The sequence below is a fragment of the Bubalus bubalis genome, chromosome 10 (assembly GCF_019923935.1).
Source record: "Bubalus bubalis isolate 160015118507 breed Murrah chromosome 10, NDDB_SH_1, whole genome shotgun sequence".
NCBI lineage: Eukaryota > Metazoa > Chordata > Mammalia > Artiodactyla > Bovidae > Bubalus > Bubalus bubalis.
Genome location: NC_059166.1, coordinates 91,537,332 through 91,564,942, shown reverse-complemented (window position 1 = coordinate 91,564,942; position 27,611 = coordinate 91,537,332). Strand labels below are relative to the sequence as shown.

Sequence of the window (27,611 nt, the reverse complement as noted above, 5' to 3'; positions counted from 1 at the left end):
AATAAGAAAGAGATGGAAAACTGAACTGCTGGAGAAGACTCTTGGGAGTCACTTGGACTGCAAGGAGATCAAACTAGTCCATCCTAAAGGAAATCAGCCCTGAATAGTCATTGGAAGGATTCATGCTGAAGCTAAAGCTCCAATACTTTGTCCACCTGATTTGAAGAACCAGCTCATTGGAAAAGACCCTGATGCTGGGAAAGATTGAAGGCAGGAGGAGAAGGGAACGACAGAGGATGAGATGGTTGGATGGCATCACCAACTCAATAGACACGAGTTTGAGCAAACTCTGGGAGATGGTGAAGGACAGGGAGGCCTGGTGTGCTGCAGTCCATAGGGTCATAAAAAGTTGGACATGACTTCTGAACAACAATGAACAAGGAAAACTGGGAGTGGGAACCAGATGAAAAGACTATGTCTTCAGGCCTTTCCAGTCTATGGTGGAGGGTCGTAAGGTCACACTCAGGGCAGGTAGGGAGATTTGGGGTAAATGGGTGGTGAGACGGAACAGGAAATAGGATGTCATAAGTAGTAGCAGCCATACTATTTCATGAGCCTTTTAGATGTTTTTTGAGCCTTTGAGATAGTTTTCAAAGAATTCTTATTTTACCAAAGTAATAAATTTGCCTAGTTATAAAAGTCAAATAGTACATATTAACACAAAATGAATCATGGAGTTAAATATAAAACATAAAGCTATAGGATTTTTAGAAAAAACAGAAGAGAAAATCTTTAGGATCTGGAGCTAAGCAAAAAGCCACAACCCACGATAAGAAAATTGACAAAGTAGATATCATGAACATTTAAGATGTTTGCTCTGCAAACTACCTTATTAAGAGGATGAAAAGACAAGTTGCAGGCTGAAAGAAACGATTTACAAACCGTATGTCCTGCATAGATAAGATTCCAGACTCAACAGTAAAAAAAGAAAAAGAAAAGAAAATTTGCACTAGAAAAAGGAGCAAAAGACAGAAACAGACATTTCGATAAAGAAGGTATAGAGATGTCAAATAAGCACATGAAAAGATGTTTATATTCATTTGCTACTAGGAAAATGCCAATTAAAACTACAGAAGATATCACTACATACCTATCAGAATAACCAAAATAAAACGTAGCAATAACAGAAGATGCTGGGGAGGATACAGAGGAAGGAGTTCTCATATGTTGCTTGTGGGGATGTAGAATGATGCAGTCCTTCAGGAAAACAACTTGGTAGTTTCTTATAAAACTAAGTGTGCAATTATTGCATGACCAAGAAATTGTATTCTTGGGCACTTATCCCAGAGAAAGGAAAACTTTTATTCATAGAAAATATGTGCATCAATGTTCATAGCATCTTTATTCATAATAACCAAACACTAGAAGCAACACAGATGCTATTCAGTAGGTAAATGGTTAAACAGACTCTGGTACCCATGTACCAAAGATTCTATCCAGCCCTAAAGGTGCAAAAGCTTTTGCTGTGCACCATTAGCCTGAATCTTGAGGGAAATAGGCTGAGTAGGAAACAGGCCAGTTCCAAAAGGTTGCACACTATATGATTCCATTAAGGTAACATTCTAGAAATGATGAAATTGTAGAAATGGAAATGAGATTAGTGGCGGCCAGCAGTCATGGAAGCTGGGTTATGGGAGGGAGAACAAGGCTGTGAAAGGTCAGCACGGGAACTCCTGGTGGTGATGGAGCCATATCACGACTGCATCACAGAGCATCCTGGCTGTGCTGCAGCTCTGCAAGATGTTATCATTGGGGGAAATGGAGTAAAGGGTACCAAGGAACCCAGAGTTACTCCTTGCACCTGCATGCTGCTGCTGCTAAGTCACTTCAGTCGTGTCCGACTCTGTGTGACCCCATAGACGGAAGCCCACCAGGCTCCCCCATCCCTGGGATTCTCCAGGCAAGAACACTGGAGTGGGTTACCATTTCCTTCTCCAATGCATGAAAGTGAAAAGTAAAAGTGAAGTCGCTCAGTCGTGTCTGACCCTCGGTGACCCCATGGACTGCAGCCTTCCAGGCTCCTCCGTGAGTACTGGAGTGGGGTGCCATTGACTCCACAATTACATGCTTGAATTTGCAGTTGTGACTAGCAAAATTGAAAGTTTAAAATAATAAAAGTCAAACAACATAAGCTCTTTATATCAGGACAGATATAAAGAGCTCTCCCACTTGCCTCAAGTCTCCCACTCTACCCTGCAGACCTCCTTTCCGGAAGCAACCATTTCTGTGTTTCCATTGTTTCTTCTGATACTTACCAATGTCTTTTTTTTTCAATAGTATGTGCATGCAACTAACTTCTGATTAATCAATTTTGAACATTTTCTATTAACTTAAAATTCTAGTAAATGAAGGTTTCGCTCTTTTTTTTCACTGTTGCCCTTCTGCAGAGCCTGCCATCATTCCATAAGCTTTTATAAGTTAAAACTCAGCATTTACATTATGACTGTGTATTATGTTGTATTACCACTACTTGCTTTTCCAATGGTAAATGAATGCCCTATTTCTTGCCCGCGTCGCTTTCATAACTCTTCCCACATCTTCCAGTCATCCTTCAGTAAAAAGTCTGCAAGGTCCACTGTGTCAGCTAAACGACCCAGTTCCACTGTGGTTTTTCACAGACACCCCCTCCTCCTTTCCACTGGGTTGGCTGCTTGCCAAGCCCGCTGCAGACATCAGCTCTGACTTCCTTCTGATTTTCTTCTGTGTGTCCAGCCTACAGGGGCCCATGACTTTGACTTTCTTGATGGGAGGCGTAGCACTGACTGCTGTCAATGTGCATGGGTCTCTCCAGTCCTACCTGGACGGAACCCCCTCCTCCTGGCCCACAGTGACCACCAGGGCTTCCTTCACCCTCATCCCATGATTCCTGCTGTGTCTGCTGCACCGGGCGTGTCCTCACTCTTGGTTTACATCCCCATTTTGATGGGGTACATCGTCCAGGACATTCTTGGGAAAAAGCACAAAGAAAGAAATATTTTTTGAGATCTTGCATGTCAGATGACTTTTTTCTATCCTCTTGCTGCTTGAGAGGTTGACTTGATATATACTTTTAAGCCAGAAATAATGTCCTTTGGAATTTTGAGGGCATTGCACCCTGATATGCTCGTTTTCAGGACTATTAAGTCCAGAGCCTTTGTGATGTTTGAAGGTGACCAGTGGTGGATGTTGCTCGTTTTATGTTTGGAATTTTGTACAACCCACTTTTACCCTAGTGTTGTAAATTTTCATAATGAAATTCTTGGGTATGGGTATATTTTTGTCTACTATAGTGGAGATTCAAGTGAAAGTGAAGTCGCTCAGTCGTGTCCGACTCTTCGCGACCCCATGGACTGCAGCCTACCAGGCTCCTCCATCCATGGGATTTTCCAGGCAAGAGTACTGGAGTGGGGTGCCATTGCCTTCTCCAGGGGTCATTTCAAACTGGTGAATCATGACCGTCCGTTTTAGAATGTTGTGTGTGTGTGTGTGTGTGTGTGTGTGTTTAATGAGCTCTTCCTTCATCTTCTCCTCTGTCTCATGAAAATTCATCATTTAGAGGCAGGGTATGGGGACTGGCCCTCTGACTTCCTTCTCCCACTTTCTGCTTCTTTGTCTTTTTGTTCCATTTTCTGGGCATTCTGGTCAACTTTATCATCCAAACCTGTCATTTCTAAGGTTCTTCATTGTTGCTGTCCTTGTTTACTTTTTATGTTTCATACTTCTGATATCCTACCTTATCTCTGTGAAGATTTTAATGACAGTGTTTTTGTTTTACTTCATTTTGGGTTGATTTTGATCTCTTTGAATTCACTAATACCACAGATATTTTTTCTCATACTGAAGTGTTGGCTCTCACAAGAGTGTCTAGAACTTCTCAGCATATGGCCAGTGTCGGTCAGCTCGACCTTCTCTGTGGGTTGATCTGGGTCAGTCTTTTCCTGGGGAACCTCTGAGGTTGTTCAGTCGCTCAGTCATGTCTGACTCTTTGCACCCCCATGGACTGCAGCATGCCAGGCTTCCCTGTCTTTCACCATTTCCTGGAGCTTGCTCAAATTCATGTCCCTTGAGTCAGTGATGCCATCCAACCATCTCATCCTCTGTCATCCCTTCTCCTCCTGCCTTCAGTCTTTCCCAGCATCTTTTCCCAGCTCTTTGCATCAGGTGGACAAAGTATTGGAGCTTCATCATCAGTCCTTCCAATGAATTCAGGATTGATTTCCTTTAGAATTGACTACTTTGATCTCCTTGCAGTCCAAGGGACTCTCAAGAGTCTTCTCCAGCACCACAGTTCGAAAGCATCAATTCTTCGGCACTCAGCCTTCTTTATGGTTCAATTCTCACTTCCATCCATGACTACTGAAAAACCCATAGCTTGACTCTATGGACTTTTGCAACTTTTAATACACCGTCTAGGTTTGTCATTGCTTTTCTTCCCAGGAGCAAGCATCTTTTATTTTCCTGGCTGTAGTCACTGTCTGCAGTGATTTGGGAGCCCAAGAAAATAAAGTCTATCACTTACCTTCAGCTCTTTCTTCTTGAGCCGGTCAGAGTCCTCAGAGGGAACTTCTCCAGACTCCTACCTGGAGGTGAGGTCCTGCTGCCGTTGTGACGGTGACCCGTTGCTAGTGGGTTCTCTACATCTGGGCTGTATATGGTCACCCGACACCACCCCTCAGGGCCCCTCACTTAAAGCCCTGCAGCCAGTATCCTGCGAGGAAGGAAGCGGAATCAGGCAGACTCCACACCACCTTCCTCATCCCAGTTACCTTGCAGGTTCTGGCAGGTCCTGACTGGTCTGAGGTGTGAGTGTTATTGCTTCTCAGCTTTTCCCAGCCTTACTGGGGTTTCTGTCTGGGGTCAGCTCGCCAGCTACCCAGCTTGCCCATCTGCCTTCCTACTTTCAAAATTATGTGGCTGCTGCCTCTTCTCTTCCTGTTATGGGCTTATGTCTTTTTTAAAAGCATCTCACTATACGTTTAATGAGATTTTCAGAGAAGTCATGATTAGATGTGTGTGTTCATTCTAGCATCTTAACCCAGAAAGGAACTTCTGTCTTGTGTGTGTATGCATGTGTATTTCTTATTGTATATGAAAGTTGGATTTGGAAATTGATGCCAGGCCATGCCAACAGCAAAGTTGTCAGGTCCAGTCAAGGCCACTTGTATTTTCTCTTTACTGTGAAAGTCTTCTACGGAGCTGAAGGTATATACGGCCATTTTCATGGTGTAGATAGCCATACTTTTCAGAATGTGGTAGTCACAGGATAATCTAGATCTAACTGGTTTTAGGCAGGAAAAAGAGAGTAAGATGCACCTTCTCTACTACTGTATTTGAATGTATCTCTTCATTTCTGCTGTGGGTATTACAACTTTATTTTTGGTCCCAAATTTTCCCCTCCACATAGAGAATGTTATAACACCAAAAAATACAACAAACATCAAGCACAACTAAATTATGTATTCTCTATCAATATATAATCTTCAATTGTGCTAGCAGCGTTTGCATCTACTTTGGTAAAAATATATAGGAAAATGCAATTACCTGTTCAAAATATTAAAATTAGCTCTTTAACTAGAATATTGCTGTAAAGGGCAAGGATAGTTTATTTTGAAACCAATATATGTCAATGGCAACAGATATGAATACTGGAACTTTTCCTAATACTGTACAGCCCAGAAAAAAATTTCATGAGCATATGTTCACAAATGGAACAATTTCCTTATAGCATTTTGCTTTATTTCTATCAGAATTCAGTAAGATGATGTCCTAATTCTTAATAAAATCTCACTTCTCAGCTATTTACTCCAAGTCTCCTAGGATTCCGAATGCAGTGACCAATAGTCAAAGGACTGAAATCTCCCTCTTTGTCCCTACAGTACTAACGCTGTACAGCGCTGGGTTAAAAGTCACATTTGGAAAAGCATAAGGAAGTGAGGATCCCGAGGTGCCACGTGAATTCTCAGTGTGTGTCACTGTGATGTATTAACATTCCATTCCCAGAGATTGCTCTTGAAGAGGAAAGTGAGTCAGGCTGGGCCTCTTTGTTATGTGAATATAGAGGATGTGCTCTCGCTTGTTGTACTGGCTTGTTGTACTGGCCGTAAAATTCTTCTGTTATTTACTGATTGTAAATTTATAGACTCAAGAATTTAAAGTGCACTGACCTAAAATAAAAGCCTAAAATAAACCTAAAATAAAAGCCCAAAATAAAAGCTCAGTATACAGTATTTATTCAACAGATATTTCCTGAGTTCTACTATAGAAGTTATTCATTCTTTTACTTTGAACTTACTTTATTTACCTCAAGTATTTTTGTGTCACTGGGAGAAAATCCTATTTTAAAATCTGATAGCAATTAAATGCTATGAGGAAAACTTGGATTTTTTGTTTTTCACAGTAGGATCTCAAAAGTGTATCTAGTCAGAAGATATCATCAAAAAAAAAAAAAAATCCGGAGGTTAGCTGGTGAGCTAAACTTTGTAATCAGTCAGAGTTCAGAGTTGGAGGTATCACTCACCCTGACTTGTCGCCTCAGTAAATATTAGATTGCTTAACCCTGTCCTTCACCCCAGGCTCTTGAGATAACCAGAGAACAAGATTACACTCTAGGCTTCCCAGGTGGCGCCAGTGGTAAAGAGCATGCTTGCCAATGCAGGAGATGTTAGAGACACAGGTTCTATCCCTGGGTAGGGAAGATCCCCTGGAGGAGGACAAGGGAGTCTACTGGAGGGAATCCACTCCAGTATTCTTGCCTGGAGAATCCCATGGACAGAGGAGCCTGGCAGGCTATGGTCCCTGGGATCACATACAGTCAGACACAACTGAAGCAATTTAGCACAGGAAGATAGATAATGAACACAAACTAGTAAATTGTTTAGTATGTTGGAAGGTGACAAGTGCTGTGGGGGGTGGGGAGGTGGGGGGAAGGTGACTAAGGAGCTACAGATGAGTGGAGGGGGTAGCAGGAAGCCTTGGGTAAGGTGGTCCAAGTGGTCCTCCTGGAGACATGAGGCTAAACAGAGGCCTCAGGAGTAGGGGAGCTCCCAGGCCATCTGGAGGGAGCATCCCCAAAGGGAGTCCAGAGTGTGAAGTTCAGGGAGCAAAGCCAGGTCTAGAGAAAGCTCTCCTGGAGGGAGCTGATGAGAAGGTAGGGGAGAGGCCAGCACTCAGGATCCTGTAGGCCTGGTGAAGCTTTGGACTTTTAGTCTGGAAAAAATCTGGAGATTGGTACACAGGGACACGTGATCTCAATTTTCAAAGGACTGCTTTACCCTTAATTTCTCTGTGTCTTAACAAGTCATCTAACCTCACAGATGGCAACCTGAAAAAAAAAAAAAAAGGAAAACAAAAGAGATCAAAGAATTGCAGTTCAGGTACATGTATTCAGGTATGTCCCTCTTCATGGACCATAGCCTTGTGGTGGTGAAAGGTCTTCTGTAACTCAATGAAGCTATGATCCATGCTATCAGGAGCTACCCAAGAGTGAGGGTCGTAGTGAAGAGTTCTGACAAAACGTAGTCCACTGGAGTGAAGAATGGCAACCACTCCAGCATTCTTGCTGCAAGAACCCCATGGGCAGGATTAAAAGGCAAAAGGAAATGACACTGGAAGATGAGCCCTCTCAGGTAAGAAGCTGTCCAGCACGCTACTGGAGGGCAGTTACTAATCGCTCCAGAATGAAGCAGCTGGGCCAAAGCAGAAGTGACACTCAGCTGTGGCTGTGTCTGGTGGTGAAAGCAAAGTCCAATGCTGTAAAGAACAATATTGCATAGGAACCTGGAACGTTAGGTCCATGAATCAAGGTAAATTGGACATGGTCAAGCAGGAGATGGCAAGAGTGCACATCAACATCTTAGAAATCAGTGAACTAAAACGAACAGGAATGGGTGAATTTAATTCAGATGACCACTATATCTACTACTGTGGGCAAGAAGCCCTTAGAAGACATGGAGTACCCTCATATTAACGTAAGAATCTGAAATGCAGTACTTGGGTACAGTCTCAAAAACAGACAGAATGACTTCAGTTTTCTTCCAAGGCAAACCATTCAACATCACAGTAATCCAAGTCTATGCCCCAACCACTGATGCTGATGAAGCTAAGGTAACAGGTTCTATGAAGACCTACAAGAGCTTCTAGAACTAACACCAAAAAAAAATGTCCTTTTCATCATAGGAGTCTAGACTGCGAAAGTAGGAAGTCAAGCAATACCTGGAGTAATAGGCAAATTTGGCCTTGGAGTACAAAATGAAGCAGGCAAAAGCTAATAAAATTTTGTCAAGAGAACACACTGGTCATAGCAAAAACCCTTTTTCAACAACACAAGAGATGACTCTACACATGAACCTCACAAAATGGTCAATAATGAAATCAGATTGATTATATTCTTTGCAGCCAAAGATGGAGAAGCTCTATACAGTCAGCAAAAACAAGACCTGGAGCTGACTACTGCTCAGATCATGAGCTACGTATTGCAAAGCTAAGCTAAGTCACTTCAGTTGTGTCCAACTCTGTGTGACCCCATAGACGGCAGCCCACCAGGCTCCCCTGTCCCTGGGATTCTCCAGGCAAGAACACTGGAGTGGGTTGCCATTTCCTTCTCCAATGCATGAAAGTGAAAAGTGAAAATGAAGTCGCTCAGTCGTGTCCGACCCTCAGCAACCCCATGGACTGCAGCCTACCAGGCTCCTCAGTCCATGGGATTTTCCAGGCAGGAGTACTGGAGTGGGGTGCCATTGCCATATTGCAAAATTCAGCCTTAAATTGAAGAAAGTAGGGAAAACCATTAGGCCATTCAGGTATGACCTAACTAAAATTCCTTATGATTATACAGTGGAAATGATGAATAGATTCAAGAGATTAGATCTGGTAGACAGAGTACCTGAAGAAATACGGATGGAGGCTCATAACATTGTATTGGAGGCAGTGACCAAAACCATCCCAAAAAATAAGAAATGCAAAGTGCTAAAGTGGCTGTCTGAGGAGGCTTTAGAAAGAGCTGAGGAAAGAAAAGAAGTGAAAGGCAGGGGAGAAAGGGAAAGATACACCCAAATGAATGCAGAGTCCAGAGAATAGCAAGGAAGATAAGAAGGCCTTCTTAATTGAACAATACAAAGAAATAGAGGAACAAAATAGAATGGGAAAGACTAGAAATCTCAAGAAGAGAAGGGAACATTTCATACAAGGATGGGTACAATAAAAGACAGAAATGGTAAGGACCTAACAGAAGCATAAGAGATTAAGAAGGGATGGCAAGAGTACACAGAAGAACTATACAAAAATGGTCTTAATGACCTGGATAACCACGATGGTGTGGCCACTCACCTGGAGACAGACAGCCTGGAGTGTGAAGTCAAGTGGGCCTTAGGCAGCGTTACCACGGACAAAGTTAGTGGAGGTGACGGAGTTCCAACTGAGTTATTTCAAATCCTGAAAGATGATGCTGTTAATTGCTTCACTCGTTATGTCAGCAAATTTAGAAAACTCAGCAGTGGCCACAGAACTAGAAAAGATCAGTTTTCATTCTAATCCCAAAAAAAGGCAATGCCAAAGAATCCTCAAACTAGAATCCAGTTGTGCTCATTTCACATGCTACCAAGGTTCTGCTCAAAATCCTTCAAGCTAGGCTTCAACAGTAGGTGAACTGAGAAATTCCAGATGTACAAACTGGGTTAAGAAAAGGCAGAGGAACCAGAGATCAAATTGCCAACATTCATTGGATCATAGAGAAAGCAAGAGAATTCCAGAAAAACATCTATTTCTGCTTCATTGACTCCTCAAAAGACTTTGTGTGGATCACAACAAACAGGAAAATTCTTAAAAAGATGGGAATATCAGATCATCTTACTTGTCTCCTGAGAAACCTGTATGCAGGTCAAGAGGCAACAGTTAGAACCAGACATGGAACTGACTGGTTCCAAATCGGGAAAGGAGTTCGTCAAGGCTGTATATTGCCACCCTGCTTATTTAACTTATATGCAGAATAAATCATGCCAAATGCCAGGCTAAGTGAATCACAAGCTGGAATCAGGATTGCCAGGAGAAATATCAACAACCTCAGATATGCAGATGATCCCATTCTAATGGCAGAAAGTGAAGAGAAACTAAAGAGCCTCTTGATAAGGGTGAAAAGAGCAGAGTGGAAAAGCTGGCTTAAAACTCAACGTTCAAAAAACTATGATCATAGTATCTGGTGCTATCACTTCATGGCAAATAGAAGGGGAAAAGTGGAAACAGTGACAGATTTTATTTTTGTGGGCTCCAAAATCACTGTGGATGGTGACTGCAGCCATAAATTAAAAAAAAAAAAAGATTCCTCCTTGGAAAGAAAATCATAACAAACCTAGACAGCATATTAAAAAGCAAAGACATCAGTTTGACAACAAAGATCTGTACAGTCAAAGCTATGGTTTTTCCAGTAGTCATATATGGATGTGAGAGTTGGACCATAAAGAAGGCTGAGCACCAAACAATTAATGCTTTTGAATTGTGGTTCTGGAGAAGACTCTTGAGGGTCCCTTGGACTGCAAGGAGATTGAACCAGTCAATCCTAAAGGAAATCAACCCTGAATATTCATTGGAAGGACTGATGCTGAAGCTGAAGCTCCAATACTTTGGCCACTTGATGTGAAAAATGGACTCATTGGAAAAGACTGTGATGCTCGGAAAGACTGAGGCAAAAGGAGAAGGGGGCAGCAGAGGATGAGATGGTTAGATGGCATTGCCCTTTCAATGGACATGAATTTGAGTAAACTTTGGGAAATAGTGAAGGATGGAGAAGCCTGCCATCCTGCAGTCCATGGGATAGCAAAGAGTCAGATATGGCTTAACAACTGAGCAACAACAAAATTTGGGTAGAAACACAGATAGTACCCTGATTATAGAAGACCTAATGAAATCGGGATTTTTAATGAAAAGGAAAAAATAGAAGAAGAAAGATGATGAGGTAGGTTGTTTTTAAGAAGAGTCACTTGGTGCCTACAGGCAAAACTGGATTCACATTGCACTGAATAGTCAGGCAAAACAGTCACAAGATAAACATTCATTTTCCTAAGTCCCCTCAACGGGTGGTTTTCTCATCCTTGCTGACTTCTTGGGAGGCTGGCAGTTCAACCCAGTTCACCACCTGTCAGAAAACAGGACGTGAGGCAGTTCCCCCAGGATGGCTGCTCCAGCCCCGTTTTAAAGGTCCCACCTACGTCACAGGGAGCTGCAGCTCCTGCATCTCTAAAATGAGCACAGTATATCCAATCAGTGTGATATCTTAAAGTACAGCTCATCTTTGTGCACCATCCCACACACAAGGACCCAACGAATGATAGGCCTAAGTCCAGTCCTAAAATCCTACATCCAGACTTTACTGAAGTCAAAAGGAAATGCTTCCCTCACAAAGCAAACATGTCCCTGAGTGTTCTGGGGGCAGCAGGTACCTGGATGAGAAGATACAGGGACGATGGATGCGTGGGGTGAAGAATGGGGTCCCTGCCCTCGCTGCTCACTGTCTGCCAAGGAAAGGGGCTTGTTAACAGCAATATAACAAAAAATATAAGAGTTTGTACCCAGAACAGGAGACAGGGCAGAGTCAGTCTTGGAGGTCAGGCTACCTTTCCCGGATGTTGAAGACTTGAAAGTCTTGTAGTTGGAAACCTGGATCTGAGGTTTCAAACTTTGCCCTTCTGCCCCCATTCTCTTTGCTTCGGATAACTCAAATAGGAATTGCTCAACTGCAAACGGGCTTCCCAGGTGGCACTAGTTGTAAAGAACCTGCCTGGTAATGTAGGAGACATAGGAGACTCCACTTCAATCCCTGGGTCGGGAAGATCCCCTGGAGGAGGGCATGGCAACCCATTCCAGTATCTTGCCTGGAGAATCCCATGGACAGAGGAGCCTGGTGGGCTACAGTCCACAGAGTTGCAAAGAGTCTAAGATGACTGAAGTGGCTAAGCAAACTGCAAAATCAAATTCTAGTTTTCAATATGGCACAAAAATTCTATGCATGCTGAAATGTAAATGATTTATTATAAGTATCCTGACATTCTCTTTCTTCTCATTTTGGGATGCTCCTTGCTTTTCTGGTGCTCTCTGTATAGAGTCATCTGTCCACTGCAAATTAAGCATCCACAGATTGCTAGCCAAGAGAAAAAAAAAAGGAGAGCGGGCCGTGCCGAGGGTGGCCCTTGGGAGAGCAGGCACAGGTAATAATGTTTAGACAGTACCTTGAAGAACTATGTGTCATCCGGTGTGGCTGCAGCACGAGATGAAACTCCACGTAATAAGATGAGGCTGAATGAGGGCTTTCAAGCTATTAAAACAAAGCTCCCCCCTTTCATGGCAACCAGCAATTCAACTTCTAATCTGTGCTGAGGAATTGACTTTGACGTTAAACATCAGTTGATGCAAAGGAAAAGATCTTAGAAGGGAAGAGGCCAAAATTTAATAGGATTTGCCTGAGTGTTAGAGCTATAAACAAATGTTTCTCATTCTGCATGATTTAATTTAAAATTCAAATTTTTGAAGTTTCTGGAGTAAGCATGTATTACTGTCATAATGAGAGAAAAACAAACTATTTGAAAAGGCAAAAGTCTAGAACAAAACATATATCATCTGGAGTTTTTTTTTTTTTTTCTGGGTTTCTTATTGGCATCTTGAGGACCTAGCAGCACCCAGCAGAGAACAGAAGAAAGGTCCCCACCAAGGTCATAGCAAAATAAAATTGTGCCATGGGCGTCAGGGCCCAGGTGATTATTCTAAACTCTAGTGGGATTAAAGGAGATGCCTGTGAACTAGCACATGCCTAAAGTGGAGACTCAAGGATGATATTTAAGATGTCAGAAAGTGATAGTGGGGAAGAGGTAATCAAAAGACAAGTAGCAAGGAAGGAACCCTTGGGAAATCTATCACAATTCATAACAGGTTGTAATAAATCAGTTATCACCACCGTTGATAGTGGCTATTTTAATGCTTGTTCCTTATGGAGCAGTGGAATAGAATCGTTACACGGTCCACCTAAATTTCTGAAGTGTATCGTGAACTTGTAGCCCTCACATTTTTACTATGAGAAACATATTACACTAGTGATTTCCGCTAAGTTCTGCAACTTGGGAAGATTTTTTTTTTCTTCATTCTGATTGTTCTCCTATTTTTCAAATACTCTTCAAAAACCATATATTATTTTTGTGATGGAAAAAAATCTTTAAATTCCATAAAGAATTTTTAAAGTGCTGTAAATCACCTCTAATCCCATGCCCTGACACAGCTAATTTCATTTTTACATATTCACTTATACCTTGTTTTCTTTATATATATCACTGTACATAGTCATCATCAGCAAGAGGATTTGGTCTCATATTTTAATTTTTAGTAAACATTTAAGGATACTTTCATACTATCATATACTATTCATAATTATTTTTATCATAGTTGTGTAGTACATCATCATGGTCAAATTCTATAATTTATGGATTCCTATTTGGAACATTGAAATTTATGTAACTATCTCTCTACAATAGGCAATAATGCAATAAACATTTTTCAGTTCAGTTCAGTTCAGTCACTCGGTGGTGTCCAACTCTTTGTGACCCCATGGACTGCAGCCCGCCAGGCCTCCCTGTCCATCACCAACTCCCGGAGTTTACCCAAACTCATGTCCAATGAGTCAGTGATGCCATCCAGCCGTCTCATCCTCTGTCGTTATTACATTATCTTTATTTTTTATAATTGTATTTATTTCTGGCTGCCCTGGTTCTTCATCACTGCGTGGGCTTCTCTCTGGTTGTGGTGAGTGGGGACTGTCTCACTGCAGTAGCTCCTCTTGTGAAGCACAAGCTTCAGTAGCTGTAGCTCGTGGGCTCAGTCGTTGCGGCTCCCAGGCCCTAGAGCACCAGCTCAGTAATTCTGGCACTGGGGCTAAGTTGCTCTGACGCATGCGGGATCTTCCTGGATCAGGGATCAAACCCTTGTCTCCTGAATTGAATTGGCAGGTGGATTCTTTACCACGGAGCCACCAGGGAAGCCCTATCTTTATTTTCTTTTTGAAATTATTTTCCAAAGATCATTTCTCTGATAATAAATTGTAATAAATTATAAGATTGCTGATTTTAACTTCTTTAAACTCTTTGTTGCCGTGAAATTTTGTTCTGACTTACATTGTCACTAACAACATCAAAGTGTACCAATGTGACCTCAGTTTTGTTAGTGTTAGTTGTTCTTTTACTATTCGATAGATGTTAAGTCCATACCTTCAAATAATTTTATTTTTTTTATTTCTAATTAGGTTGAAAAGTTTTCTGTCATTTTTTGCTACTGGTGGTCTTTTTTGACTGACTTATTTGTATGTTTATATTTTGGATTGTGATCCGTTCAAATAGATTTCCTTATACATTGTAAATATTAAGCTTTTTTATAGCTTCCAACTTTTTCCTGATCAGCACTTTCCTTTGCTTTATAATTGACCATTTCAGGTAGTAACACTTTCTGCATTCATGACCAATGCTGTCCGCTGTCTCCTTTATAATTTCTCCTAATGACCAAACATCAAGCCCTTATTTCCTGGACTGATGAAACAAATATTTTCTGTTAGGTTTTGACAGTTTGGTCTTATTTTGATCTCTGGACATAATATAGCTCCTTGTGTGTGAAACTGTAATGACTTCCTTGAAAGAGAACAGGGTCATGGTCTGAAGAGCAGGTCTCAAAGGCTGAAGGGTGGAAAACAGCATCTAGAATTCAGAACTCAGAGACCTCCAGGCTAGAAAAAAAGACGGTGAAACTTGTTCCCAAGTCACCAGTTTGTAAGGGATTTCCTTTTCTGTTTTTCATGATGTGATCATTTCCTGTTGTCTTGGGAAGCACCCATATTGTCTCAATTGTGCGAAATAGTAGTGCGAGGGGAGACACGGGGGTGAGTCTGAGTCCAGTGGTGACTAGTCACATGCCTAGACTCCAGCTGGGTGTCATGGAGGGCACCATGCTCCACATCCAGTCACACAGATTCCTTGGCGAGCTTTTATAAACTCTCTGAGGCCTAGGTTCCAGCCTGTCCTGGTATTGAGATTTTTTTTAAACAATCCCCAGGTGAGTCTAAGGTGCAGCCAAGGTTGAAAACCATTGTAATCATTTCATCAGGCAATGTAAAAGAAATCTAATCCGTAAGAGCAGAAGACCAAGAGAAAGAACTAGAAACTCCCGTTTCTTTTTTTTTTTTTTTTCTTTTCACAAACACCTGCCTCTTGATGGCAATATTTATGGTGGGACCGGAAAAATATGGTCTTTGGATGTAGCAGAAGTTTCCAGAATGCTCTCTTTATGCCTCTCTCTCTTTAGTCTATAAGGTCCAAAAGGTTCTGTCCAAAAACTAAGGAATACAGTTTCCAAAATATGGGGGAACAGAGTATTTGAAAGTAGACCTTGACCTGCTAATTAATAGGAGACGGAGCAGGTGGGAGAGACAGGTTATGTTTCCAGCTTCTTCTCCTCCCAGCACAGATGGGACGTGCAGGGGGCAGGCCTTCAAGATATGGGAGACTCAGCCACCGGTAGCGGGGCATGGGGGGCACCTCACCCTGCTGGCACATGGCCCTTAAGGACGGGGGTTTTCAGATCTGCTCATGTGAGCTCCTGTTCCCGTGACCACATTCCCCAAATGTCAGGGCAGGGGAACAGCGGTGTCGTCGAATGGCTCCGAACCAGTCGTGGCTGGCAGCTCAGTGCCCCACATCTGGGGCCTCAGAAGTCAGGCAGAGTTTTAATCCTCTAGGAATCATGACAAAGACATTTAATGTGTTATAAACCTCACTCGAAAGAATATGGACATCTCAAGACACTTATGAATCAGAATGATGGCATTCCCCCCAATTTTGTGGCTTTGAAATAAGGGGGAAATTTTTCTAACTCAGCCCTTGATTCAACACATGCCACTAAAGATTATTTCCTAATTGTTTGCTCTGACCAAACTTGCAAAAAGAAAAACTTTTTTTTTTTAATCGAGAGCTTAATTTATGCCTTGAATAATCAAGTGGTAAGTGGTGTGATGAAATTCCCTAATGAGATGCCTTGGATACAGTGACGCCCACCCTCTGCCCAGCCTGTTCCTAATCAAGACAGAGAGACACGGAAGGTCTCTCCAGGCGCAGGATGGGGGTGGAGAAGGCTATGTCATCATGGTCAGAGATACTCCCAGTTCCGCGTGCGTTCAGCTCGAACCTTATAGTCTCCCTCTCTTTACATCTGTACTTATTGTGACAGCACCTACCTGCTTTAAAAGTTTTCCATTAACCTCATAATAATGAAAGGACCCTGACTTTTATGTTATTTGACTCTCTGGGGGCTTCCCTGGTGGCTCAGTTGCTAAAAAATCTGCCTGCAATGCCGAAGACTTGTAAAGATCTTTATTCCAAATAAGGTCATATTCTAATGTTCTGAGTGGACATGAATTTGGGAGCAAGACATTCCACCCACTACCCCCAATTAAGAGCGGGTTGGGATCAAACTGAAAGAAGAAATGTGGAAAGTTCCTGGAAGGATGTTGTTTAATCTCAGGCATGAAGTTTATGTGCTAAGAGGGCTGTGGTTATGTGGGTTAATAGGTCAACCAAGCAAACTGGGCCAGCTGCCCTCGAGGTGTCAGTGAGTCAGGACCAGCCATCAACACAGAGTCAATGGGCACCTTCTCATTAGAAGGGTGGCCCTCTTCCACGGAGAGACGCTGAGGGTCCCCCAGCCAGTGAGACAGGCTGTGCCCCCGAGCTCTCCTGAACTTCAGGCTGCCTCCGCTGCCCTCTGTGTGTGTCCTGACACTGCTGATGCAATGCAGAGGGCAAGAATTGGACCATAAAGAAGGCTGAGCACCAAAGAATTGACGCTTTCAAACTGTGGTGCTGGAGAAGACTCCTGAGAGTCCCTTGGACTGCAAGGATATCAAACCAGTCCATCCTAAAGGAAATCAACCCTGAATATTCATTGGAAGGACTGTTGCTGAAGCTGAAGCTCCAATACTTTGGCCACAAGATTGGAAGAACTGACTCATTGGAAAAGATCCTGATGCTGGGGAAATTGAAGGCAGGAGGAGAAGGGGATGACAGAGGATGAGATGGTTGGATGGCATCACTGACTGGATGGACATGAGTTTGCTCTAACTTCAGGAGTTAGTGATAGACAGGGAAGCCTGGTGTGCTGCAGTCCCCAGGGTCAACGAAGAGTCAGACACGACTTAAAGACGGAACAACAACAACTCCACTGACCACTGCTGAGGCCTCGAATGAGGCACTTACCTTCTTGGAGCCTTGATTTCAGTATCTAAAAATCAGGCTTGTCATCACCAACTTGTCCAGTTGCTGTAAATAAGAAAACTAACACGTGCAGAAGTTTCGTCTAAGTGCCTGGCATACGTTTCACCAAGTGGTTGTTATTATGATCATTATTGTGAGGTCATGGTTCTGGAGAACCCCCTTAGGAAGAAGCTTGGGGACCAGAAGGCCAGAGGGACCATGAACAAGCTGTGAAAGGTCATCTGCATCTTTTCTCCCTATTCCGCTCCTGGCATACAATAAACCAAGTAAACACACAGTGAATCATTGACCTGAGTGATGCACCAGCTGAGTTCCAGATGTGAGCCCTGCTCCAATAAATGGGCCTCTTACAGTCATTCAGGACTTACAGCCTGACCAGGACAGCCCATTTCAAAGTCTCCTTCTTCTATGATGTAGCAGATGATCACTGAGCAGAGCAGGTGACAGAAAGCAGTTTTAGTCCCTTGGTGGTGGTGTTCAGTCACTAAGTCATGTCTGACTCTTTGAGACCCCATGGACTGCAGCATGCCATGCTTCCCTGTCCTTCACTACCTCCTGGAGTTTGCTCCAACTTATGTCCATTGAGTCAGTGATGCCATCCAACTATCTCATCCTCTGTCATCCCCTTTTCCTCCTGCCTTCAATCTTTCCTAGCATCAAGGTCTTTTCAAATGAGTCGGCTCTTCGCATCAGGTGGCCAAAGTATTGGAGCTTCAACATCAGCATCAGTCCTTCCAATGAATATTCAGGGTTGATTTCCTTTTGGATTGACCGGTTTGATCTTGCTGTCCAAGGGACTATTCTTTATTAATTTCATAATCCCTGACTAATTGGAGTTTATTGTAACCCTGCTTCCTTTTCCAAACTTTGCAATTAAACCGAAAGTTGTTTTGCCCGGTTTCTGAGGCGTGGACTTTCTTATCCCGTCTGAGAACCTGCTCTCAGCTTCACCTCCGCTGTCATCAGCCAGCTCTGCCCACGTCGAGTAACTGACAGGGAGACAGTGTTCTTGGAGCCAGATGCTCAGCACCCTCGTTCAGGGTGTGGGGCTCCTGGGGTCATGATGTGGGCTTCAACCTCTGTCTAGTTGCCAGTTCATTAAATGTCCAAAACCTGCCTTCCTAACTCCAAACAGCTGCTTTTTAAACTCTGGCGATTAGCTTCAAAAGAACTGAGCAAAAGAGCAGTGTGGATGAGCACAAATCCATCACCACTGCTGGGAAGAAAGGATGTCAACAGCCCCATGTGCCCTGGCAGACAGTTCAGAAGGGTGGTCATGTCAAGTTACGTGAAATGGGTGATCTTGCAGGAAAAGGAGAAAGGATAATATTGGGGAAAGCAATTGGCAGCCTCGCACGTGTGGATTTATAAGCCGGGTCTGTGAGGCCCCCATCCCTATGGAAGACCAGTTGGGGAACGAGTTTTAAATCACCGCTGTGCCGTCATCTAACTCACCCTTTTCTCCTACAGCTGACACAGCCCTTGGCACCGATGACGTGTACGATGACAAAGGATGCCAGTGCGACGTGTCCGTGGAGGACCTCACCCCACCGCTGAAAACCGTCATTCGGGCAATCAGGTTGGTGACGACATTTCACAAAATGATTCTGAGACCTCCCGCTCATTGTTTCAATCACTGTGTTGCTAAGTTCTCTTTCCTGCAGGTGAAAGCGAAAGTCGCTCAGTCGTGTCCGACTGTTTGCAACCCCATGGACTATACAGTCCGTGGAATTCTCCAGGCCAGAATACTAAAATGGGTAGCCTTTCCCTTCTCTAGGGAATCTTCCCCACCCAGGGATGAAACCCAGGTCTCCCGCATTGCAGGTGGATTCTTTACCAGCTGAGCCACCAGGGAATCTCCCATAATAATTCCTTTCGTTCTTCCTATTCATCCACATGCCTATTAAATTGTGAGATATTTTTTCTTAATACAGAACTTGACTGTATTCAGCATGAGATGTGTTATAAGTGGTGATTCTTGTTGATGTATGGCAAAACCAATACAATATTGTAAAATAATTAGCTTCCAATTAAAATAAATTAATTTAAATTTTAAAAAAAAACCACAATGGAAACAAAAAAAGAAAAACCAGGCCAGGTTCCAAACAGATCACATGAGAATTGGCTTATTGTGTGAATTTCTTGCTTTGGTGTATAGATACAGCTGAATTTTTTAAATTATTTTTCTGATTGATGATTCAATCCCTGTTCTGTACTTTGTGTCAAAGAAGAGTCCGTCTTTGTTATTTCAAAGCAGGTTGAGTTCTGAACATGGAGAGCCTGAGTGCTTTGCAGGGAGCCGCAACTGTCCTGCCAAAATTTATTTGTAAAGTCTGACCATGGTACACGTTCTCTCCTGATGGTGGAAAATTGAGAGTGTGTCCAAAGCAACTTTTACCTCCAGAATCCACTTCCACAAACGATCCAGGATCCGCACTAAATGAGCAGCTGCTGTTCTGCCCACCCAGTTCAGTCCTTTTGGGAGAATGTGTATCTGTCGAGGATGCCGAGTGGCTGTCTGCAAAAAAGGATGCCTCTGCTCTCTTTGGCTTCTCCTGCCTCTTACCAGGAGGCCTGGGGAGGGCTAAAACTATCCAGCCCAGGGTAGCTACCTAGGTACTTGGTCTGAGCTCAGATGTCAGAGTGATTGATCTTGCACTGCTGGTTTGAGCATCTGTTAGTCATCGCTGTACCCTGTGGTCAAGGTTGTCCTGGAGAGTAAAGGTGAGTTATAAAGATTTGGGTATTAATAAATGTTTGCAGGGACAAAAAAACTATGATATGATGAAAATGTTTGTCCAGAAGGTGCTTAAATTTTACCTGTAACAACAGCCCACACCAAAGTGAAGCTAAGCCTGGTCACTTCCCTCCAGAACCTGCGAGCAACACCCCAGTGGGAGGGCACCTGCGTGTCCTGGGCCTCTTGTTTCTTCGTGACTGTTACTGACATTCCTTGTCTTTCTCAAAGTCTCCCAGTTTGGGCAGTCATGTGCTCACACTGCCCCCTGGGGATCTCAGAAGCCTTGGGTAATATTTAATCCGAGAAAACCCAAGGATATATAATAAATGCTATCTGCAGCCTCCATTAAATGGATGGAAAGGATCTTTTGTGCACTGCCCAACATTGTAGCCACCAGTCACACGAGGTAATTCAAATTTGAATTAATTACAATGGAATAAGGAGCTTCCCAGGTGGCACCAGTGGAAAAGAAACTGAGACACAAGAGACACGGGTTCAAGCCCTGGGTTGGGAAGGCCCCATGAAGTAGGAAATGGCAGCCGCCTCCAGTATTCTTGCCTGGAAAATTCCAAAGGCAGAGGAGCCTGGCGGGCTACAGTCCATAGGGCTGCAAAAGGAGTCAGACGTGACTAAGCCCATGACATGACACAACAATGGAATAAAATGCAAAACTGAGTTCATCAGTGGTGTGGCCAACACGTAAAGCACTCAGGCTCCATACGCTGCCACGCTCCCACTCTGGGCAGAGACACAGTGCATTCCTATCGCTGCGGGAAGTTCTCCAGGACTAGCTGGCCTACAAGTGACCTTGAAATTCTTTCCATCCATCGTGACAGCCGTCAGAGACCCTTGCCTTTATTTGCAACAAATACAGTAAAATCTTATCTCCGGGGAGCAGATTAAGTTTCCTAAAAGTCATACTTAACCCAATTTGTGTCATTTCCCTAGACCTTCTAAAGCTTTTTGCTTTTGCCTTACAATTTACACAAAGAATCTTGAGCTGTGAGGGGAAAAAAAAATGAAATGGGTTTATTCTGCCAACTCAGCACCTTAGTAGCAGCTTGCAATTTATTTTGTTCTACCTTGCTCTTACAACCTGACTGATTTTTGAAAAGTACTTTGCAGAATTTCCTTGCTTTTCAGAATTCATTCTTGGTTCTTATTTTTAACAGGACTTTATTATTTACACATCTCTCCTTTTTGTGAATTTCGGAAACTCTCTGCTTGCTACTTCGTAGCTCTTGATGTGGTGTTTTTCTTCCCTGTTTCCCGATTCTGCTTAGAGGGTTGTTTTTTTTTTTAATAACTTCTGAGTTCCATTTAAAATTGTTTGCTTCTATAGAAACATAATAGCTACACTCAGTAGTTAATAACTTAATTGGAAATCTTTGAGTTATGATAGAACTTTTAATATCTAAGAATTAAAGGACTAACCAATGCAATCAGCAATTCTGAAAAGGAGTTTGCAAGTAGAAGTCCGTAAATCATATGCAAAAGTGTCCTTTTCCTGAGCTTAATTATATAACAAACTGAACATCAATTGACTGGAATGTTTTTGCTAGAACACGCCCACCACACACAGCTCACCTGAAATAGGATTTTATATGTATGTTACTGACTGCAAGTGTAAACCATCTATTATTCATCTCAGAAATGGCGACTCTGTTTTTGGCATTTTCCTTGTTTTCTTTTGGTTGTTTGATTATTTAACATAACAATTTGAACATGCCTTTTGTTTTCCAGTAGCTCTAATAATGATAGTTTTCCTAAGAGACAAATTAAAATTAAAATGTGTAACAAAAAAATATGTATTCCACTGCAAGGATGACAGCATGTAAAATAGTATGATTACATTCACAAAGAGTGAAAGTAGGAATTCTTACTTTCAGTTATTAGTATTTATTAAGCCTCTGACATTTTCTAGTTATTTTTGAAAATAAACATTCTCGGGCAATAAGATGATTAAGGTCACTCTCCAAATTCATCTGGATTCCATTCCTGGTAAATTTGAGATTCTTGATATCTCATCACAGCAAGAACTCAGTGAGAGACAAAGTGATAGGTAAGAAAGTGAAAGAAAAGTGAAGTTGCTCAGTCGTGTCCGACTCTTTTTGACCCATGGACTGTAGCCTACCAGACTCCTCTGTCCATGGGATTTTCCAGGCGAGAGTACTGGAGTGGGTTGCCATTTCCTTCTCCAGGGGATCTTCCCAGCCCGGGGGTCGAACCCGGGTCTCCTGCATTGCAAGCAGACGCTTTACCATCTGAGCCACCAGGGAAGTCTAGGTAAGAAAGGTAAGAAATTGATTTATTTAGAGAGAAACATAGAGCACAAATAGAGGGTAGGCCATCTCAAAAGGCGAGAGGCCCTGAAATATGGGATGGTCAGCTTTTAGGAGCTGAGTAATTTCATAGGCTCATGAGCAGGAGCCTATGGGCTGTTTCTTCCAACTATTTTGGGGAAGGGGCAGAGATTTCCAGGAATTGGGCCACCACCCACTTTTTTCTCTTTGATGGTCAACCTCAGAACTCTTGTGGTGCCTGGGGGGTGTGTCACTTAGCTAATATATTACAATAAGCATATAGTGAGGCTCTAAGTCCTCTAAAAGTCGAATCTTCCACCATCTTGGACCCAGTTGGTTCTAACCAGTTTTAGTCAAGCCCTATGACTATATCTTCCCTGATGGCTCATATGGTAAAGAATCTGCCTGCCATGCAGGAGACCCAGGTTCTATCCCTGGGTAGGGAAGATCCCCTGGAGAAGGAAATGATGACCCACTCCAATATTCTTGCCTGGAGAATCACATGAACAGAGGAGCTTGGTGGGCTACAGTCCATGGGATTGCAGAGTCGGACATGACTAAGAGACTAACACTTTAGAAAGAATGGCCATGTTATTATTTTAAAGGTTGTGATCTGCCTCTTTTCTCCTGTTTCAATTCCATTACCTAAATGCACTTGGAGACTTTCTTTTTTTAATGAATGACATCATTTTTTATAGTAGTGAACAGCAGCTATTCTTAGACATTTCCAAGCTATGCCTTAAAAGACAGAAAAATACTTTGTTTAGTTCCTCCAGGCTTGCCACAGACTTTTTTCAAAATATTTTTAGTTGGAGTGCATGAGGTTGTTGGAAATGTGTTTTCAAACTTATCTCTGGGAGAGAAGACTGAACTTATTTTTAACAAAAATTCTGTATCTTGTTAATGATTTAATTCAAACACTGTTAAGTTGCTTTGCATTCACTCATATAAATTAATTTCCAAATATAAAAATGAAATTAGCAGGGAAGTAAACAGAATCCCAGGGACGGGGGAGCCTGGCGGGCTGCCCTCTATGGGGTCACACAGAATCGGACATGACTGAAGTGACTTAGCAGCAGCAGCAGCAAACAGATAACAAGAAAACTGATAAACTCCTGAAAATACTACACACTCTCTTCTCATTGTACAGTTGCCCCTTGATCAATGCAGAGTTAGGGGTGCCAACTCCCTATGTAGTTGAAAATCTGCATATAACTTACATGACTTCCCACAAACTTAACTACCAATAGCCTGCTCTTCACCAGAAGGCTTCCCTATCTATAACATAAACAGTCAATTAACACATATTTTATACATGTAACATATACAGTATTTTTACCAAAAATCAAGCTAGAGAAAAGAAAATGTTATTAAGAAAATCACAAAGAAGAGAGAATACATTTACAATATTGAGCTATATGTTTACAGATGAATCATTTCCCTGTACCTACAATATTGTCTCATACAAAACACTGGAGATGTTATATGTATTACTAACACTGGACATCCAAAAGGAAAAGATATTAATGTGAAAAAAGAATTCATATTTATTTATGTTTATTTACAGGTAAAGCAATTCATGCATTGATGATGAAGCAGCAGCAATATGATTGCTTCATGGTAGCTTACCTTATACACTAATGAATGACTCATTATTAAAATTTTTTTGGCACACAGCACAGTCAGGTTCATAATACAGTATTGAACTCTATGAGATTTAAAAAAAAAAAAACTTCCCTGTGCTTGTAAGCTGATATGCAGTTTCTCCAATTATGAGAGAGAGACCTACTATACAGTATTGAAATTCTTTGAAAGTGAAGTTATAAAACAGTAAGAAAGCTAACACACTATTAATTTTATATTAAATATCATTCATGTCTAGGTAAAGATAGATTGTGCTGTGCTTAGTCACTCAGTCATGTCTGACTCTTTGTGACCCCATGGACTGTAGCCCATTAGGTTCCTCTGTCCATGGGAATTCTCCAGGCAAGAATCCTGGAATGGGTTATCATGCCCTCCTCCAGGGGATCTTCCCAACCCAGGGATCGAACCCAGGTCTCCTGCACTGCAAGAGGATTCTTTACTGCCTGAGCCACCAGGGAAGCCCAAGAATACTGGAGTAGGTAACCTCTTCCTTCTCCATGGGATCTTCCCAACCCAGGGATCGAGCCCAGGTCTCCTGCATTGCAGGCAGATTCTTTACCAGCTGAGCTACCAGGGAAGCCCCAAAGATAGATTAATATTTACATATGTTTTATGCATTCATGACATACCTAACTTTTTCTTAATTTTTTCAGTATCTTTAGCTATGTGGTTCATCTGAGTTTTTTCAAATTGTCACAAATCTCAAAAAAAATTTCCACTATATTTATTGGAAAAAAAAATCCACATATAAAGGAACCCAAGCAGTTCAAACCCGTGTTGGTCAAGGGTCCCCTGTATTATGGTATATCCACGTGCTAGGGCTACCAAAACAGAACACCACCCTCCTGGGGGCGTAACCACCAGAGGTTTATTCTCTCACAGTTCTAGGGCTTGAAGTCCAAGATTAAAGCCCCCTTGGGACTGGTTTCTTCTGTGGTCTCTCTCCTTGGCCTCAGATGGCCACCTCCTCATCGTATCCTCATGCAGTCTTTCCTCTGTATGTGTCTGCATCCAAATCTCCCTTTATAAAGACAGCAGTTAGTGTGGGTTCAGGTCTCTGCTAACATCTCATGTTAACTTATCCACCTCTTTAATGACCCTGTCTCCAAACACAGCCACATTCTGAGGCCCTGGGCTTTGACATAGAATCTGGGGGGAGTGGGGGGCAGACACAATTCAGCCCATGACACGGGGTGAGACACCAGTTTTCCTGTCACTGTTCACAAAGTATTTTCTCAAGCACAATATCAAAATTTTCAGATTAAAAATAAGCCCATTAATTACCTGGATATTCCTTGCAACATCAGACATCTGGGAATATCTGAGCACGTTCCCTGGCTCGCCTTTCACGCTTGCACTGACTTAGTGCAAACACTGCATAAGTGTGAGTCTGAGGCCAGTTTTGCCCCCAGATCAAGATATGCTCATCAGACGGTGAAGAATCTGCCTGCAGTGTGGGAAACCGAGGTTTGATCCCTGGGTTGGGATCCCCTAGAGAAGGGAATAAAGGCAATCCACTCCAGTATTCTTGCCTGGAGAATTCTGTGGACAAGAAGAGCCTGGCGGGCTACAGTCTACGGTGTCACAGACAGCCGGACACAACTGAGTGACTAAACTTTCACTTTCATGTATTCGAAATAATGAATGTTAAAAGTCATAGTAAAACTACATTTATAAAAAGCTCTTGGAAAATCATTTTTAAAAATACAAAAGAGATGGTTGTAGCTGCATTCCTACTGCACGGGCTGGATAAATTCTCAGATGTACTCAGCAAGACAGCACAGACACCCCGTGTACAGGCCCGGGTGGCTGGGCAACAGCTTGGTCTGTTAGAACCTTGAGGGGAAACTCTTGCCTGCTCCTCACGGTATTTTTTCATAGAATCACCATATCTAGGATCAAGGCCACTCCTAATGAGATCCTCTCATCCTCCTAATGAGAACCTCTGTGGTTCTTGTTTACATAACCATGTTTTCTGCCCGTCATCAAGAAATGAATCAGAATTACAGTGCAACCTGTTCTTGTGAGGAGAACCAAAACAAGGTGAAGGAGATTACTCAGTGTGCGGAGGAAAGAGGGCCCAGAAGCTGGGGATGGGTCACGACCTTAACAGCTCCACGCTCACTCTGTCTCCCGCAGACACGACCTCTCATTTCCTGGATGGAACCAGCCTTCCAGATAATTAGATGATAAATGAGGTCTGGGGTAAAAACTCAGAAGTTCTTTTTTATAATGTGCATTTTTTATGGAAGCATAGTTGATTTACATGTTGTGTTAATTTCTGCTGTATAGCATAGTGACTCACCTATATATATATATACACTTTTTTCCACATTCTTTTCCATTATGGTTAATCACTGGATATTGAATATAGTTCCCTGTGCTGTACAGTAAGACCTTACTGTTTATTCATCCTGTATATAGCAGTGACAGCCTTTGTTTTCCGGGGCTCCAAAATCACTGCAGATGCTGACTGCAGCCATGAAATTAAAAGACATTTGCTCTTTGGAAGAAAAGCTATGACCAACCTAGACAGCATATTAAAAAGCAGAGACATCGCTTTGCCAACAAAGGTCCATCTAGTCAAAGCTATGGTTTTACCAGTAGTCATGTATAGATGTGAGAGTTGGACCATAAAGAAGGCTAAGCACTGTAGAATTGATGATTTCGAACTATGGTGCTGGAGAAGACTCTTAAAGAGAAAGAGATCAAACCAGTCAATCCTAAAGGAAATCAACCCTAAATATTCAATAGAAAGACTGATAATGAAGCTGAAGCTCCAATACTTCAGCCACCTGATTCCAAGAGCCAATTCATTGGAAGAGACCATGATGCTGGGAAAGATAGAAGGCAGAAGGGGACAACCGAAGATATGGTGGTTGGATGGCATCACCGACTCTCTGGACTTGAGTTTGAACAAACTCCAGGAGATAGTGAAGGACAAGGAACCCTGGCATGCTGGCCACGGAGTCACAAAGAGTCGGACACTGTTGAGTGACTGAACAACAAAATATAATAGTTTGCATCTGCTAACCCCAAACTCCCTGTCCTTAGTTGAAACTGCATCCTGACTTTACCAGGCCCCACAGTTAATTCTACCCTCGCCCCCCTCCCCCGGCCCTAGGCTACTCAGGAAGGTGGTCCGAAACCAGCACTGTGCCACCTGGGGCAACCCACACCCCCTCCCTGTGACCTTCCCTCTTTGTGGGTGACTTGGGCCGGGGACAGTGCTGACCTTCGCGGTGGTGATGATCACAGGGGTTCCCACCTGCAGGGCTCTGGGCACTGGGCCAGCATCCTAACTGGGGCTCTGGGCTCCCTGGGGACCAGCCCACCCTCTGCTCAGGCCAGACCTCCTCCTCTAGGAGCTCCCCCTGCTGGGTCAAGGCTGCCTGCTGTGTGAAAGAAGGCCTGCTTTTTCCCATCTGGGGGTCCGCCTGCTCCCACTTCCCTAGGTGCCTTTTATTTCCCCTTAAAGTTACCAGCTCACCATGCCCTGTGCTAAGGAGTCGCCCAGAGCAACGCTGCTACTCGGAGCTAGAAGGACGCGAGCCATGAACTCCTCGGGGTGCTGTGCAGCCCCCCGAAGGCCCCCTCCCAGGAGTCCAGGACCCGATTCTCCTCCGCCTCCTCCACCCACACAAACCTTCGAACACACTG

At 42.9% G+C, this 27,611-nt stretch overlaps 1 protein-coding gene and 1 non-coding gene across 4 annotated transcripts in view; one reads left to right on the top strand and one right to left on the bottom strand.

The window, feature by feature from the left end:
- Positions 1–27,611, top strand: part of KCNQ5 (potassium voltage-gated channel subfamily Q member 5) — a 609,119-nt gene that overhangs the window by 557,138 nt on the left and 24,370 nt on the right. For all 3 annotated transcript variants that reach the window (XM_025295041.3, XM_025295039.3, XM_025295040.3), the window contains one exon: positions 18,735–18,843. In XM_025295041.3, coding sequence (XP_025150826.3) covers positions 18,735–18,843 — 109 coding nt within the window. The remainder of the gene's footprint in view (positions 1–18,734; positions 18,844–27,611) is intronic.
- Positions 22,212–22,283, bottom strand: TRNAC-GCA. The gene has a single exon. It is a non-coding gene; the product is annotated as a tRNA-Cys (tRNA).